Here is an 18766-nt window from a genome sequence, read left to right on the forward strand (position 1 = left end):
TGCAGAAGAATGCAAATGAGGATGATGGTAAAGGCTTTCTTTAGTTTGCTGACCCTCTTCCCCGTCTCTTACAATCAGGAAATACTTGTGCCAACACGTTGTTTGTTCCTTCTGTTGCAGGCTCCTGCGGCTGCCTTGTCATGATACTGTTCGCCTCGGAAGTGAAAATCCACCACCTCTCAGAAAAAATTGCAAATTATAAAGAAGGGACTTATGCCTACAAAACGCAAAGTGAAAAATACACCACTTCGTTCTGGGTTGTTTTCATTTGCTTTTTTGTTCACTTTTTGAATGGGCTCCTAATACGACTTGCTGGATTTCAGTTTCCTTTTGCAAAATCTAAAGACACAGAGACAACTAATGGAGCTGCAGATCTAATGTACTGAAGGGCAAATACTTCTGTAATCTTCCAAGTAAGGGAGCAGACTTGCTTTGGTCACTTGGAAATGGTTAATTTTGTCCATCCTTTCAGATGCACAAATTAAAGCACCCAAACCCTCCGTGGCAATGTTTACAAATGATGTACTAAGGGTACAGGCTGCAAAGGAAGGAGAGCAGAAGGAAGGTTTTGGAAGGTTGTTTTACCTGGTGGGAACTGGGTTCTTTTTTTTTTTCTTTTAAGATTTTATTTATTTATTTATTTATTTGCGAGAGAAAGAGAGAGTGTGTGTAAGCGCCTGCACTTGAGTGCGGGGGGGGGGGGGGGGGGGGACAGAGGGAGAAAGAATCCCAAACAGAGTGAGGAACCCTAGGAGGTGGGGAGGGGTTCAATCTCAGGACCCTGAGATCAGGACCTGAGCTGGTGGTGCTCAACCGACTGAGCCACCCAGGAGCCCCGGGAACTGGGTTTTTAAGGCAGTTGACTAGAATGGACAAATTGTTCCACTATCTGCATTTCAAGTGTAAAATGCCTGCTCCATCGGGGAGGAATCAAAAGGCATGAGGAATATATTTTTATACAAACAAATACTATTTCTGATATATCCACACATTTGTTGCCAGAGATACCAAGAAACAGAGCTGGAATCACTTTCCTAAAATGATAGTACATTAAATGAGCATTGATAAAAAGTACCAACATACTTTTCTTAAGTTTGTTTAAAGCACAGTCTTTTTTTTTTTTTTTTAAGATTTTATTTATTTTTTGACAGAGAGGGAGAGACAGCGAGAGAGGGAACACAAGCAGGGGGAGTGGGAGAGGGAGAAGCAGGCTTCCCGCTGAGCAGGGAGCCCGATGCGGGGCTCGATCCCAGGACCCTGGGACCATGACCTGAGCCGAAGGCAGGCGCTTAACGACTGAGCCACCCAGGCGCCCTAAAGCAGTCTTATTATCCATTCCCGTCAGTCAAAATTTGCAAACCTCTAAAAGGAATAAAAAGGAAACGCAGTACTTTCAACAGACATAATTGCCGGGACCACATGAAAAATGATTCTTCCTAGTAAACTTAATGCAAAATGACTCATTGGGGCTGTTGGTTCTAACTTTAGTGTCTTTAAGCACTAATTCTCAATTATGAAAATTACATTACATTCTGGGGTTATGATGGTATCATTGTGTCTTGGTTTTTGGTCTGGCTGTCACAAAGCATGACCCAAGTCCATTTTCTTTTTCCTGAATTATCCATGAAATTTATCTGCAGCTGACCAAAGACCACATCTGAGCCTGGAACGGACTCTTCTTCTACCCCCCACCTGCTACCCTCAAGAAAGCACTCAGGAAGAAGCAGGGAGTGACAGAACACACCACCGGGCCCCTCACCACAGCCGTTGGGTACTTAGGCCCCATATGAGAGGTCCTGAAAGTGCTCATTTAAAAAAAAAAAAAACAACTTTTTCCCTTTTGGAGCAATTTATAAGAAACAAATGACTATTTGTATCCCTGGTGAGTAACTTGCTCTGATGGTGATCTGCGGTCCACAGGCTGACGTCAGAACACACCGGTAGTTTCCAGATGCCTGTCCCTACACCTTCATTCAGGAAATATACCTGGAGAATTTTTTTAAACATATTTATTTATTTATTTTTCGTGGGGGGAGGGGCAAAGGGAGAGGGAGAGACAGAATCTCAAGCAGACTCCGTACTCAGTGCAGAGCCCGATGCACGGCTCAATCTCACGACCCTGAGATCATGACCTGAGCTGAAACCAAGAGTCGGATGCGTAACTGACTGAGCCACGCAGGCGCCCCATACCTGGAAAATTTCTAGAAGACCACAAGTCAGTCTAGCGATGAAAGGGATGTTTATTTTAGCACAGGCCAGGGGAGCCTGGCACTGGAAGTCTTCACGCAACAGTTAAACACAGAAGCACTGGTAGCTAGGAGCGGGCAGGGAGGCGTAAGGACCTTCTCTGCGTGGATAATTGGCCTGAGATCCCGGAAGGCCAGGTCCCCGCATTCTCATTTGACCTCCCTCTCTTCTCAGAGGTTTGAAAACCTTCTAACACCAAGCTTTCTTCTTTAGGAAACAAGTCCCCGGTTGTTCTCTATTCTGTAAAAGAGAAATCTCGGAGCAGCAGCTGAAAATCTAATGAGAACCTAATAGGCCAACTAACAATAGTCCCTGGACAGAAAGTAGAGGCAGGGCTGCTGGTCTCTGCAAATCGCGCGTGCACACACACACACACACACACACACACACACCATACAATCTGGGCCCTCAGAAGGGCGCACTCTCACTGTCTCTCACACACACACACACACACACACACACACACACAATCCGGGCCCTCGGAAGGGCACACTCACGCTGTCTCCCTCTCCTCGCTCAGAAGGAATGTGTGGTCGCAGTGGCCTGTGTAACCTTTAGAAGAGGGACCTGGACAGGACTTCTTTTGTGGCTCTGTGAGGATCAAAGGCGCCAGGGAATGACACTCATTATGCGGTGTCGGACCTCTCTCCCCAGGTGGCAGCCAGCAGTCTCCCATTCTCCCGGGGATGCGGGGCCCCCTGCTGGCTCCGGGGCGGCAAACGCATCTCGACGGCCAGCAGCGGCTCCTTCCCACGTGCGGGCGGTCGCCCTCAGCTCAAACAGTGCCAGTGCTCATCACGCTGGGGGAAAGGATGGAAGGGGCTAGGAAAGCCGTGCCAAGTCCTTCGGGGTACGCCCTGCACTGAACGTACGAGACGCGTTCACTGCCGTGGGAGGAAGCTTCCAGACTAAGTGCAGACAGGGCGGGCTGCAAGGTGGAGGAGGGCGCCTCACCTCTGTCACTTTGCGGCCGCCAGTGGTCTTTGGCTCTCTTGGTCCCGTCTGCTCCTGCAGGGCACCTGCTCACAATCACTTTGCAAGCATCCAAGGCTGATCAGTCTGGCTGGGGGCTTACACATGACACAGTCTTAGGGTCGCTGCTCTCCCCTCCCTCTGCCCAGTTTTTGGGACAGGCTGGGTGGGCGGGAGCTGCCCCCTCCCAACCCTGGTGGGGGAGGCTGAGTTTGCCCTGGCAGCAGTGCGGTGCGCCAGCTTCGAGGCAAGCATGACCTGCCATTAAGGGGGACATTGGTCCGGACCATTTACTGATGGAAACCTGAACAAGAGGCAAGGGAGACACTCTGGGGGGTGGAGAGCAGGGAGCTTTAACCTCTCTCTCAGTTGTCCTCAACCTCTCCCCTTCCAGTAAGATCCTGTACAGGTAAAAGTGTGGTTGTTTTAGAAATGCTTCTTCAAGACCAGTCCCAAGCCATCTGCCCTGTTTTTCTAACTGCCTTGCTGTCCCTGATCCCTTCTGTTTAGATGTTTAGAGCCTGCACCGTCCAGGTGCGCAGTGTGTGATTTGGTGGCACCCAAGTTCTGAACCCCTTTCAACGTGGCAGTCATTCCTGGCTCAGGGCTGATGGCTGGTTCGGCAGATAAGCTGCCTCCTCCAAGTGACAAGGGACAAAGCGATGCGGATCAGTTTAGAGAAACAGGCACCTGCTCCTTAAAACTAGAGAGAGAAAGACTGGGCAGGCACGGGGCCCTGGCTTCTGGGACGAAATTCCCCCTCAGGAAACACCCTGAGATAAAATGCTCCTAAAAATGCTACTGTAAATTTAATAAATTTATACTCTGATTTATAGACATTGTGACACCCCCCCCCAATCCCCGAGATAACCAGATACACCTGCAGTGTCACATCCAGAGCTGGGACTCACTGGCCCTATTAGGAAAGTGTGAATGAGTCTGAGGCTGCATGGGGATGACCCAAGTCAGAAATCTCCAGAGTGCTTCCTGCAGAGCCTAAAGGACAGTATCAGACAATGGTTGTAGAGACCCCGTGGGAATAGCTATGTTGTTGTGAAAATCAGCCAACAATTAAAAGGCAAGTGTCTTAAAGGATTATGTTTCTTTGCTAGAATCTTGATGTGAGGGGTTTCGATCTGCTCTCAGAGTGAATAGAATGGTAGATGTGTCCTCCCCAGTGGACCATGAATCTAATTCTGGAGGAGACCTGGGGGCTCCCACTAGCCTCTGTCCCCTCTGTCCTCCAGTCGGCTTTGTAAGCAGGTGCTCGAAGAGCTGGCCTGGGCCCCTCAAGTAGTCTGAGCGCATGCCCTACAGAAACACGCAGTCTCGGTGCACACAGGCTCCTCCCCACCCGCCACCCCGCGCCTGCCTTCTCCTCGGGTTTGGATTTGCCGTGGACTGTACCTATGCAAAAAAGCATATTGTATCTAATTCACAGGCATGGATTCCAGGATGCCACAGCTCACCGATTTGCACTTAAATTGCCATCCTTCCATTTAGCCAAGTATAACGAAGGATGGTGTGTGCTGCACATCCCAGGCCAGAAAACCCAAGAGAAGCTGGTGCATACACTTTCCTGCTACAGAGGGGCTCTCTTTGCCCCACTTCTCTGCTGTCACCCTTTCCCCCTGACTCTCTGTAGCAGACAAATGCTATGTGTTCTCCACCATTCTTCTTAGGCACACGGCCGAACCACATTTCCCAGCCTCCTTTGCGGTTGGGGTCATGTAAGAGTGTCTGGACAGATGGGACACAGGCTGAAGTGACTCATGCCACTTGTAATCCTGGCACTGAAGAACATCCTCTACAACCTCCAGCTCTGTCCTTGCCTGGTACTGCAGCTTCGGGGCTCATGGGATCCAGATGGCGAGCCTACAAAGCAGAGGCAGGTTTCATGACCTGCACTGGAGTGTGACAGGAGTGCTAACTAAACTTTCTGTAAAGCCACTGAGTTTGGGTGGTTTTTTTGTTGCTGCAGCTTAGCTTAACTTAGCCTGGCCAACAGGGCCCTCTTTTCTAGCAAGGCTCTTTTCATTTATGCCAATGAAACACTTGTCTAGGCCTCTTGAGTGGTAGCCTAAGGCCAGGTGCACCCTCCACCACCACCACCACCGAGCTCTTGTGTGTGTCACTGTCCTTCAGGAAGCTGTGGCCCGTGGCCACATTACCCACCACCCACTGAAATGAAGACCCACTGAAATGAGTGACTCTTCTGCATAAATATCTAAAGAGGAAATGAACACTTTGCTTATGCTGTTATTCTTCAGGATTCTTTCCTAATGACAATTAATAAACCCTTTGTCATCCATTCAAAACCATTTTATCTTGCATCTACAATGGATCTAGCTGTGCATAAGGCACCGAGGATTGTGGGGAGGAAATGTAATAAGAATGAGAAAAAACATTTAAAAAATCTTTTGTTGAGAGCAGAGAAAAATATCCTTCAAGACTCTCCATCCTTATTTTCTTTTTAAGGCTTTAATTTATTATTAAAGACAGAGTTTTTAAGTTTGCCAGTAAAAAACCCAAACTAATCCAGTGACATTCCTTGACTACATTAATTACCAAAAAAATCAACAATTATCCTAGAGTTTCAATTTTCACAAAATGGTAAAGAACTGTCTACTTAATTAAAGAATGCCAAATAAAGTTCTTTAATGTGTCTGAAAGAGCGGGGAGGGCGGTTCCATCACCATGTGGGTTTGGAGGTGTCACCCAGATGGCACTTAGTCAAGCAGCCATTTCCCCCCCATACCACCAGGTCCCCTCAGTCTCTCCCTCCTGAGGGGTCAGGGTATTTGGAGGAGGGATATTCCACAGTTTTGGGTCAGACGAAGCCTCAGTGAAGTCTTGGGGCCCAGAATAGTGTCCCTTCTACAGGTCTGTTGGTGGGAGACCTGCTCCCTGCTGTCATCTTGGGCTTCACCTGGACGGCAATGAGGATGACAACTGCACACGAACTCAGTTTCCCCAATGTTCTCTGGTGCTGGAGAAGATGGTACTTGCTCCAGCATAGATTCTAGCTTTAATCTAGGAGTACCTCCTCTCCCCCTCCCACCCATCCCCAACCCTAGGAATTTTCTAGCTAGTTTGGAGACAAAAGCAAACATATTCCATAGGAATGTCTCAGACTGTTTCACACCTAAACTAGTGACTATCGAACTAACATCACTTTTTAAGTTCACCAGAGTCACCCCCTTTCCCTAAAGTTTATGTGTTGGACTGGGCAGAGGTCTCTGGAGTACAGGTAAAGAAATGAAGTGAGCACAGGGGAGCAGAAAAACACAGCAGACAAACAGTAAAATATCCCTCCACACACATCAGCACTAAACTGGAAGCTCTTTGCTTCAGATTTTTTTTTACTTCTTAGCACACTTCATAGCTGTCCGCCCGCCCCCAATATGCTTGCTATTGCCTTCCTTTTTCTTTCTTTTTTTTTAAGACTTTATTTATTTATTTGACAGAGAGAGACACAGCGAGAGAGGGACCACAAGCAGGGGGAGTGGGAGAGGGAGAAACAGGCTTCCCATTGAGCAGGGAGCCCGATGCGGGGCTCGATCCCAGGACCCTGGGATCATGACCTGAGCCGAAGGCAGACGCTTAATGATTGAGCCACCCAGGCGCCCTATTGTTATTTCCTTTTTCAAATACATAAATATAAAATATATGTATGCTATATCAACTAATCCTCTCTTCTTTACATCAAAGGAGAGAAAATCTTCCTATTTTACTTAGTATCTTGATTGGGGAGCATTTAATACAAGAAACAAAAACCCACTTAAAACATCTTAAGCAAGGGACGCCTGGGTGGCTCAGTCGTTAAGCGTCTGCCTTCGGCTCAGGTCATGACCCCAGGGTCTTGGGATCAAGCCCTGCATTGGGCTCCCTGCTCAGCGGGAAGCCTGCTTCTCCCTCTCCCACTCCCTCTGCTTGTGTTCCTTCTCTCACTGTGTCTCTCTGTCAAATAAATAAATAAAATATTTAAAAAAAAAATCTTAAGCAAGAAGCAAGAGAGTGAGAGCAAGAATGCATGGGGTGACAGGGGTTGGGCGCGGGGAGAGAATGAGATTCAGAACCGTGCAGTCCAGCCCCTCAGGATCCACTCCCTCAAGCAGAGGCCCACCTGTGCTCACACAGCTGAAGTGAGGGAGGGATGAGTCTCAGCTGCTGGAAGAGCAGGGTATGGAGTGCGTGAGTGCGTGCGTGCGTGCATGCATGCGTGTGTGTGTGTGTGTGTCAGGAGAGTTCTAGCAGAAGAGCATGTGAGTTTGGCAGGTACCCCAAAATTACCCACCATGGTTGGTTATGTGATTCTGCATCCTACGTATTAATCTTTACTCCTAGGAGTCTTTTCGTCTAGTTTCTCACTTTATGACTGACCATCAATCCTAAGCCATTTCTCTGTTTTCTAAAATCAGAGAGAGACACATTGAGAGGAAGGTGTGGAGACATAGCTTAACTTTTTTCTGGGTATCTCATTCACAGATATCCCAGTTGACCTAACAGTACTTCCTTTACAAAGCCCTTGATGGTTTTTACTGACTAGGCAAAGCAGTTTCATTGCTAGATTTCTTCATGCTACTCAAACATGACAGAATGTTTCCATCCTTCCTCTGGTCTTCCCTCACTTCACAGACGCCTATGGCCAAACCTACGTGTACAGAAGCAGCTGGGTGAGCAAAATGGCCCAAGCTGAGATTGTTCTGATTATGTTTACAAACACACATTTCTCTGCAAGAAGCTAACGTCAAGCCTTCTTATCTCCCTCCTGCCTTGCTTCCAGCTATTCTGTGAATCACATTAAAGTTCTTTATCTCATGAAACACATGCGAGATCGATAGCCACACCTTTCCCGCGTGTTTAATATCTGCTGAATAAAGCTGCAGGGACTGACTTACCATGGGCATCCTTGCCCCTAGCTATTGCCTGACAAAGACTCAGCCATTCGATTCAAGGTGGCAGCTCTCCTGGCCTCATCAGTGTGGCGTTTTGCTTGTTAAAGTGGTCCCATAGCTCAGCCACAGAATAGTCTGTTTTTGGATGATTCTTAGAGAAACGTCCTTCTGGTCTTAGTATTAGGATTCACTGTGCTTCTCCCAAAGAGCGGTGGTTATTTATTTGTTTCAATGGTATCATTACCCGCTGTAGGTTAGTCACTGAAAAGCCGAACGCCACATCTGTGGCTCACTTGTTGCTGTGTCTAGGATCTCAAGGGTGCTTGTTCTATCCTTATAACTAGCCTTATTTCTGCTGGGCTTTGGCTTCCAATGCTTTTTAAATTTTCTAAAGTTATTATCTCTTCTACTTCCACTTTAATCTTGATGAATTGTATACTACTGGATAAGTTGCTTTAAGTTTTTTAGAACAAGGTGGCATATAAATTTTACAAATCTAAGACTGTTCATCATCCTAGGACTACAAGGCCATTAAGGAGAGATGTAAATAAAATATAACCCCATCCTAGGGGCGCCTGGGTGGCTCAGTCGGTTGAGCGTCCAACTCTTGATTTTGGCTCGGGTCTGAAGGTCATGAGATCAAGCCCCTCATCAGGCTCTGCCCTGGGTGTGGAGCCTGCTTGGGATTCTCTCTCTCCCTTTCCCTCTGCCCCTTCCCCCACCCATGTTCACATGTTTATGTGCATGCACTCTCTCCCTCTCTCTCCCTCAAAAAAAAAAAAAAAATATATATATATATAATATATATATATAATCCCATCCTTAACATGCTTTCACTTTAAATCAATTTTGTGTTGTCCACTGCTGAATCCCTGGTCTGTAGAACAACAATCCCTGACATGTATTAAACACTTGATAAATATTTGTTGAATGACTATGGCCAATTTTCAACCCTCCTTTCTGTTCCAGAAAGCTGACAGCTTCCTTTTTTTTTTTTTTATTTATTTTAGAGAAAGAGAGAGAAACATGGGGAGGGGCAGAAGGAGAGGGAGAGAGAGAATCTCAAGCAGACTCCACACTCAGTGCAGAGCCTGATGCAAGGCTCTGTCTCATGACCCTGAGACCATGACCTGAGCGGAAACCAAGAGTCCAATGCTTAATTGACCGTGCCACCCAGGCAGCCCAAGCTGACTGCTTCTAATCTTTGTTGGAGTCCCTAAACCGAGTCCCCTCCCTACTGTCTTGCATGTACCCCTTCTCGATTTCCATCTAACCATAAATCTACCAGGGCCTTCATGCCTTCATTTTGAAGGGAATGATGCTTTTGAGACATACGGTCGATTACATTGCCACATCTTCCCAATCCTTTGCCAGCAACTGCCCACAACACATAAGAGAAGATACTGTTGTCCGTTCTAAGGAATGAGTCAGATGATTCATGAGATAATGATTAAGCTCTAGCCATGTGCCCTAATGGAAAGAGAAGCACAGTATTGGTCCCTGTTCTTAGAACTTAAATCAGTTTTCAAAAATCACAGAAACAATGCTGCTGCTAAAATACAGATCATTTTCTCAATAAGTGAATTCAAGTTGAGCCAGCTTGTTGAAGTTGGGGAGAGACTTGGTTCGAGCCCAAACTCCTGCTCTCACCAGTTCCACAAGGCTGGAGCCCACCTAACTTTTCCTGACCTTTGTGTGCTTATCTGAAACTAATCTAAAGGTCTGCAGACTTCCCCAGTAGATGAACATAAATATAATCATCCTGGATTTAATTTCTAAATTTTGATGGCTCTTCATAGTCAGCCCCCTGCCAAATAAAGAACCAAGGCATTGCTCCCAGCCCTCTCTGCCACGGCCCTCCCATTTCATTCTGGGAGTGTCTAAGTTCTGTTTCCTCAGGAACAAGTCTGTCCACACCAAGGCAGCTCACAGCCTACCTCCCTCCCAGGCCTCTGTGAGGAGACTATTTTCCCAGAGCAAAGGGACTGTTCCGCAAAGGAACAATGGATCCAGAACGCACTGAGGTCTGTGACAGAGTGGGGGTGGGGGTGGATAAGAGCCCCTCCTCCACTCTGTTACACACGTTGTCATCTGTTTTCGCAACCAGCATTGTTTGTGTCTGGGATGTCACATATCTTCCGAGAAATCTCAAAACCAGACCCACAGGCTGAGCATGACACAAGGGCTTGCCTTCCCTCCTGTCACAAGACCCTTTTCTCTCCTCTCCAGATACCCGACTACAAAATTCTCTTCTCCAACCCAAAAGGAGAAGCCTCATGCGTATTAGCTCTTGTCAGTGTCATATCAATGCATCCAGAAGGGTCCCCAACTCACATTCTTTAGAGTCAGGATTCAGGTCACACAGCATGGAAGATGATCTCTAGGATCCCTCACAGCTAAAACAGCCAATGACTTGAAGGAATCCAGCTCTTCTTGAGGGCACGGTTCTGCCAGGCCGGGCAGCACATCACTGCAAGCACAGACTTCAGGGGCATGAAGGTGAGCAGAGGATACTAGGGCCTGCCATAACCCAGTGGCCCCACATCATGGGCATTTGGGAGTCTGTTCTGTGTGGGGTTCCTCCGTGCAGACCAGAAAGGCAAGAAGGTGGACAGTCAGTATTTAGGCCATCAGTAGCCCTTGCTCATCTAATCTTTGAGGTTTCTTCTTCCCTTGTTTCTCTTCTTCTTTTCTATTAGTACTACTTTCCATTTTTCTTTAAAAGGCTCCCTTTGGAAATTGGAAGTTTCTGTGTAGGGCACCTCCAAATCTGCCCCTTGCTCAGAAAGTTTACAGCTGCATCTTTAGCATTTTGTGAATTGTAACTATTCCAGAATCCAAGTCAAATTAATCACTGCCTTTAGCTGAGGTTTCTTCCACCCACTGAAGGTAAGGAGCATTGTGTTGGTTTAGCAAGCTGAGGTAAGAGCCCGAGAAGGCATGTACAATGCTGATTAGATCTATCTGGTGGCGGCAGTGTGGAGAGTGCTCGGCGTCCGTGGGAGGCCAGCTGCGTAGAGGCGGCATGGGGGAAGCAAGCACAGAGCCCAGGGAGGGTCGTGTGGGCTCTCAGTTCCACCATTGCTGAAGAGAAATGGCACAGTTGGATTTACACTACGGAAGAAACACCTGCTAGGGCCTGTGGAGGAGGGATTGAAACAGAGACTGGTCAACCAGGAACATTTTACAGAAACTCACCCGGGAGAAGAGAGGCTGCCTCAGGCCGTGGAGGGATGCAGACATGTTTATGAGGCAAAGTAAGTCGGGATTCAGTGATTGACCAAATGTGAGGAGTGAGGAACCGGTTGTCTTTGCCGTACTCAGAGTTCAGTTCAGTCTCTTTCCCTAACTGCAATAGCTTGAATAAAATCTCTCCTGTCATTTTTAACAAGTGTCTGGTGAAATGTGTTCTACTGTACTGCCGACGAGCTGCACAAATGTCAGGAGGTGGATGAGGAGCGAGGGGACAGAATGCAGGACTGGAGCCTCAGAGGTGGGGCCCACGGACCAGTGAGGCATGCGAGAAGCCACACAGGAGGTCTAGATGCTTGAGAGGGGCCTCAGAGGGAAGCAGAGATCGCCCGAGAAACACAAGAGGAGCCAGGTCTTCTGTCTTCAAAAGCCAGATAGCTAAGCCTGCCTGTGATCACACAGTGCGGCGTGGGTGTGTGCCAATGTGGGGGTGCACACGGTGCACGTGCACACAAGCAATCTAGGCAGCCACCTGTGCAGTCCGATCTCAGGTAGAGGTGGAGAGGGTTGAAAGATCGTCCCTTCCTCCAGGAAGTCCACCCTCATCTCTTTCCTGATACATCAAATCCTTTTATTGGGGAAAAATATGGGTTTTTTTTTTTAATGTAATTAGAATTAAGGATAACATGGTCACTGGAGGAGAGGTAGACATCCAAAAACTCACATGTTTTCAGTGTCAATGATTGCTGTTGGAGCCTTTTCTAATGGCTAATTTTGACTGGGAAAAAGCATGGCAACAGGAAGAAACCCATAATTTACCTTTCCCTTTGAGAGGTGAAAGGGCACAGATTTTTAAGATGAGGGCACCAAATGTTAAGTTTTGCCAAATTTCCCAATAATCGAATTGTTTAGCTTAAGGTTCTTGTAAGGAAGAGAAACTACTCTAACAAATGTCAGCAAAGAAGCAAAATGTATTGAAGAAATAAGGTATCTCACAGAATACAAAGACTTGCTGACATCCAGGACTCAGAGAAGACTCCAGGACTCCATGGACTCTGGAAAGTCCCTGCAAACCTTGGCCACTAAGAGGACTCTGTCATCATTGGCTGACCCTTGAGTCCAAATGCATGTTTCCAAAAGACACAATCAAGCCAATTTGGGCCAAGATTCTGTGTCCGAATCACCCAGCTGTGACTGGGATGTGGTCCTGTGCAGACAGATGGCTCATAGGGGCTCCCTCTGTGAGAAGGTCAGTGTGATCACATTCAGGGACAGGACAGTGAACCAGGGTTCCCTCCACACATTACTTTCCACGAATGGTGCTTTTTGTTTATAAAAGCCCAGGCACTTCCCTACGACTCTTCACATCCTCACTTATCGCATAAGTAGGTTGAGCAAGGGCTCTTTCCTGTGATGCAGTGATCCTTCTTCCATGTGAGGAAGATGAGGCTTACAAAGCTTAGTTGACCTACATACCTACAAGGTTACATACAGGCTAGATGAAGGAGGCAAGACTAAAAACCCATGCCTCCTGAACTACAAAACCAAATATGTGACTGTGGGTGTGGGTGTGGGTGGGTGGAGGGGCTGGGTGACTGCATGGACAGGAACGCATGCACAATAGGTGAGTGGGTGTCTGGATCAGAACCACCAGACCTGAAAGAATGTGGTCACATGGGATCCCACACCAAACTGTTTACAAGAAGATAGGGAAAAGGGGAGGAGGGGTCAGAATACAGACCTAAGAGAGGGAAAAGCAAAAAAATAAACTTAGATCAAGAGGGAGACTCCTGGAGTTTGCATACAAATATAAATGTAAACATAAATACAAACATCCACGGCAAAGGCTTGTCATTGTGCCCCAACAGCTATTCTCTCCTTACTGTATACTTAAAATATTCCTAGTAGAATGAATGGCTGCCCAGCTAAGGACTATATTTCCAACCTCCCTTCCAATTAGTGGCCACACAATTCTGGCCTGTGAAAGAGAAGCAGAAGTGACACGTGCAAATACTGTATCATGCCCTTAAAGGGCATGTCCTTTACCTTTTTCCCTCTCCTGAACTCTGGAATGCAGAGTTAATGGCAGGAGGTGAAGCAGCCATGTTGGACTATGAGATGCAAGCCAAGCATGAGGATGTCAGAGCCACAAAATGGAGGTGTCTGTGGCCTGAGGCCTGGATGCCTGATGACTGAGAAGCCACTATACTAATCACTGGAGAACCAGATTTATTTTCAAGTCTAAGAAATAATTTTATGACAGCTATATTGAAGAATGGTAAATGTGTCCATGATTGATGCACATGCTAAAAATACAAAAAAAAAAAAAAAAAGTTCATTTGACTAGGGAATTAGTGGTGATTTCTGTGTCTTCTTTATTTATCTACTTTAAACTTTCAAATGATTTTTTACCAATAAAAATTTTATTAATAAAATGTATTCCATCAATTGAAATTTTTAAATGCCTGGAACTTTTAACACAACCATTTTTCCCCGAGGAATTTTTTTTTCTCATAGGAAAACTTGTTTCTAAGTGTTTCTATTATAAACACAGCTACAATGGCTGTAATTATATGCTTTCGGCAGTTGTGTGAAATTTTTCATAGACCCAATTCCTTTTAAGTACAAATTTTTAATCACTGGTTATGAACATTAAATATTTTAAACTTTTCACTACATCAAAAACTAATGATGTAATGGATGGTGATTAACATAACAATAAAAAATTTTAAAAAATGTTTTAAACTTTCATTATGGAAAACTTCAAATATATCTATGATTAGACAAGGTAATATAATGAACTCCTATGAACCTATTACACATTTTCAGCTACCGACTCCTGACCAATTTTTTTTTTTTAAATCTATACATCACCCACTTTCAACCCTACCCAACTGGATTATTTTGAGGCAAATTTTCAGACTATTTCAGATTATTTTGAGGCATCATTTCATTCATTAACATTTTAGTATGGACTTCAAGATAAGGACTTTAAAAAAAAAACACATGATCACAGTACCATTATCACACCTAAAAAATATCAATAATTCTTTATTATTATCAAACATACAGTGCTCAAATTTCCCTAATTATCTCATAATTTTTTTTTTTGTAGGATCCAAATAAATTCTACAGATTGCAATCAGTTGATGTTTTTAATGTATCGGTTCCCTGGACTTTGATGGAAAACCCCAATGAGCTTCTGGTTCGTTGAAGCTGCTATCATTCGGGTTCTCTGTCACAGCAGGAACATCCTAACACCTCACCTCTTCACTAGGCCTGCAGGAGCCTCCATCCAGAACCACTAACTGTCGCCACTCTTAGGGCAAACCTGTGGCTCATGACCCTGGTCCCCAGGCCTGGGCTAACCCAGCATGAGGGCAGGGCCAGAGTCTAGCACCCCATCTTGTCTTGGGCCCAGACATGTCTAGTTTTTTCAGGCCACCACAGGGCAGCAAGCAGGATTCCTTGGAAGTGCTGGATTTCCTGTAAGAGGAGCCCAGGCGTGGTTCACCTGAAGCCTGGAATTTCTTGCCCAGGCTAAGAGGGAGCTGTGCTAAGAATTGGTCAGTTTGTAAAAGGAGTTACAGGGACCTAAGAGACAATCTAGCTCAGGGCTCAGCACACTTTTTCTGTAAAGAGCCAGAGAGTAATTCTTTTAGGCTTTGCAGGCATTAACGGCCTCTATTACAACCATGCAACTCTGGTACTGAGTGCGAAAGCAATCACAGGGGGCAGGCAAACAAATGAGCGTGGTTGTGCTCTGATAAAACTTTATTTGTGGATGTAAATTTGAAAAATCATAATTTTCATGAAATATTATTATATATTATTATATGTTACATCTTACAACTATATATCGTTATAGTATACTATGATATATAATATTTTGTGTCATGAACTATTATTCTTTTCATTTGTTTTTAACCATTTAAAAATGCAAAAACCATTCTTAGCTTACAAAGCCATATAGAAGCAGACAGCAGACTAGATTTGTTGGCTTATGGGCCATAATTTGCCAATCCCGGATCCAGCCAACGTTCTCATCTCTTTTACTGAGAATTAAACTCAAGACCAGAGAAATGAATTAATTCACCCAAAGTCACACAGCATGCTGATGACAAAGGCCAAATTAGAACCCAGGCCTTCATCTCTCAAAACGCACAAAAGAGTTGAATGATTTGCAAGAACAGTCTACTTCAGAACCATTCAGAGAGGCCAAAGACAGAGAGCTGAAGCTTATATTCAATGCCATATGGATACATAATGACAACAGAAAGCCCGACTGCCGGGCCGTCTCCTAGTAACCACAGCCTCTCTGATGAAAGATTGCTCTGACTTGTTATTTATAACTTATTTCCCAATAGGGAGGGTGAGTGATTTGTTTATATTTAGTTCAGGGGCCAAGGAAATCCTGATCTACCATCTCAGGATAGACGCAAACCTTCTAGCCACAGCTGCCAGGAGATGGGTGAAAGCAAAGGGAACTGCAATGCACAGTGTTGTCCCCGTTACCAACAACAAGGGTCACATATAGCAATTACTGACTGCCTGACACAAATAACAGATGGTGTGAGGGGAGACGGGGAGGGAAGGGATGCATTCCTATTTATACTCTATGGAGGCAGTCATTATGAAAAACCTTTCTGCACCTTGTTCAGTACTTGGAGCATCTGTTCATTTTGCCTGGCTTTTGATGTTGTTAGCGTTACTTTACTTCTGGTTCCTGGAATTACATTCCTGAGAACGAATTCTGCTGTCTCTGAAGGGGCTTTCTTGGTTCCATAGAAAACTGAGTAATCTGAAGTCGGAGGAGAGGGTACAAAGTATTACAAAACCTCAAACAGCCTATAAATAAAGAGGGCTTATTGACCCGAGTCAAGAGATTCTGGGTGGAGTTAGGTAGAATTGACGAATGAGGCCCAAATCAGAGAAGGTAAGCACTAAAGCGGTTATCAGGTGTTGTCCAATGTCTTATTTTACCTCCTCAGGCCCAGAGAGGGTTAGTGACTTCCGTAAGATCACACAGATTCAGTGAACCCACATCTCATTCCTCGCTGCCCCACGACCTTTTGGATACCTGAGCAGCCTCTAAAATAAGACAGAAAATATCTCAGGGCAGGCAGATGTGAAAGACCAACAAGATGAATCGATGCAGAACCTCTACTTCCCTCTGTCCACAAATATAAAGAGACAATTATGTGTCATTGCACAGAGGAAAGAAATGAAAAAGCTATATTCATTAAAGAATGAGGAAGACAAGCCCTAAAACAGTAACCCATCTCATTTGTGTGGTGTTTTTCAGTTAACAGAGATGTCTCATCCCCCTGAGTTTTGTAACAACCCTAGTCAGGTGGTCAGAAGTACCAGAAATTGGCAGCAATTGTCCCTACTTTGAAGACAAATAGCTAAAAGACACTGAACACTTGCTATGTGGCACTGTTCTAAATGCTTCTTAGGTATTAATTAATGAATCCTCATAGTGAATCAATAAGATGGTTAATATTATTATATCCATTTTACGAGAGTAGAAACTGAGGCACATAGGTGAAATGATTGACCCAAGATCACTGCCATCATGTACATGTGGTGGACGCACCCTGGGGAGACACCCTCCGCCCCCCCCCCCCACCCGGACAAGTGTAATGTCCTCCCGTGGAGTGCTGGTGGGACCTGTGACTTGCTTAACAGAATATGGGATAAAAAAGGGCATTACATAATGATATAGGGGTCAATTCTCCAAAAAGACATAAGAGTTCTTAATGCGTAAGCACCTAACAACAGAGCGTCAAACTATGCAAAGCAAAAACTAATAGAACCTTCAAGGAGAAATGGATTAATCCACTATCATAGTTGGGAACTTCAACACCTCTCTCTCAGAAATGGAAAGATCTAGCAGGCATAAAATCAGTGAGCACAGAGTTGAACTCAACAGCACTATCAATTAACTGGATATATTAACGTATATAGACTGCTTCACCCAACAGCAGAACACACATTCTTCTCAAGCTCATATGGAACACTCACCAAGATAGATCACGTTCTGAGCAATAAAACACACCTGCCCAGTTAACTGGTTGACCTCTTACAGTTGTTATAAAACTTAACAAACTTAAAAGAATAAAAATCATACAATGTCTGCTTGCAGACCACAATGGAATTAAACTAGAAATCAGTATAGAAAGATAACTGAAAAATCTCCAAATATGTGGAGATTAAACAATGCATTTCTAAATAACACATGGATCAAAGAAGAAATCTCAAGAGAAATAAAAAAATATTTTGAGCTAAATGAAAATGAAACACAACTTACCAAAACCTGTCAGATGCAGCAAAAGCAGTGCTTGGAGGGAAATCTATAGCATTGAATGTATATATTAGAAAAGAAGAAAGATCTAAAATCAATAATCTAAGTTTCCATCTTAGGAAATTAGAAAAAGAAGAGCAAATTAAGTCCAAAGTAAGGAGAAGAAAATAAATAATAAGAATTAGAGCAATTGAAAACAGGAAATCAATAGGAAAAAACAATCCTGAAACCAAACCTGGTTCTTTGAAAAGATCAATAAAAGCAGTAAGTCTCTACCCTCAGGGCACCTGGGTGGCACAGTCAGTTAAGCGTGCTCGGACTCTTGGTTTTGGTTCAGGTCATGATCTCAGGGTCTTGAGATCAAACCTCACCTCACCTCAGGCTTTGCACTCAGCATAGTCTGCTTAAGACTCTCCCTCCCGGGGCGCCTGAGTGGCTCAGTCAGTTAAGTGTCTACCTTTGGTTCAGGTCATGATCCCAGGGTCCTGAGATCAAGCCCCAAATCAGGCTCCCTGCTCAGCAGGGAGCCTGCTTCTCCCTCTCCCGCTCCCCCTGCTTGTGCGTGCTCTCTCTCCCTGTCAAATAAGTAAACAAAATCTTAGAAGAAAAAAAAAAAAAGATTCTCCCTCTCTCTCCCTCTGCCCCTACCCACCTTCCCTCTAAAATAAATAAATAAATCTTTTTTAAACAGTAAACCTTTAGCCAGGCTAAGAAAGAGAGAGGACACAATGGCTAATATCAGAAATAAAAGAGAGAACATTACCACAGATTCCAGGGACATTAAGAGGATAATAAAGGAACACTATGAATAACTCTATGCTCACAAATTTAATAACCTAGATGAAATGGACCAATTCCTTGAAAGGCACAATCTGCCAAAACTCACAAGAAGGAAGAGACAATCTAATAAGCCAACAGAATATGGGAAAGGTGAGGGGATATTATTCCCATGATTATGTTACCTTATTCAACAAAGGTGAAGGGCTTTTGCAGATGTAATTAATGTCCCTAATCAGTTTGGACTTTGAGCTAATCAAAAGGGAGATTATTCTGGGTGGGCACTTTACTTATATTACTAGTTTATTATAAAGAATATAAATTAATATCCAGGTAAAGAGGTACATAGAGTGGGGTCCAGAGGGTCTCAAGT

At 44.8% G+C, this 18766-nt stretch overlaps 1 protein-coding gene across 1 annotated transcript in view; it reads left to right on the forward strand.

Moving 5' to 3' along the window:
* CLRN1 (clarin 1) overlaps window positions 1-386 on the forward strand; it is a 35327-nt gene extending 34941 nt beyond the window's left edge. The window contains exon 3 of the mRNA XM_032408335.1: window positions 121-386. Coding sequence (XP_032264226.1) covers window positions 121-386 — 266 coding nt within the window. The remainder of the gene's footprint in view (window positions 1-120) is intronic.
* The last annotated feature ends 18380 nt before the right edge of the window (window positions 387-18766 follow it).

This window comes from Phoca vitulina, unplaced genomic scaffold (genome assembly GCF_004348235.1).
Source record: "Phoca vitulina isolate PV1807 unplaced genomic scaffold, GSC_HSeal_1.0 scaffold10, whole genome shotgun sequence".
NCBI classification, from domain to species: domain Eukaryota; kingdom Metazoa; phylum Chordata; class Mammalia; order Carnivora; family Phocidae; genus Phoca; species Phoca vitulina.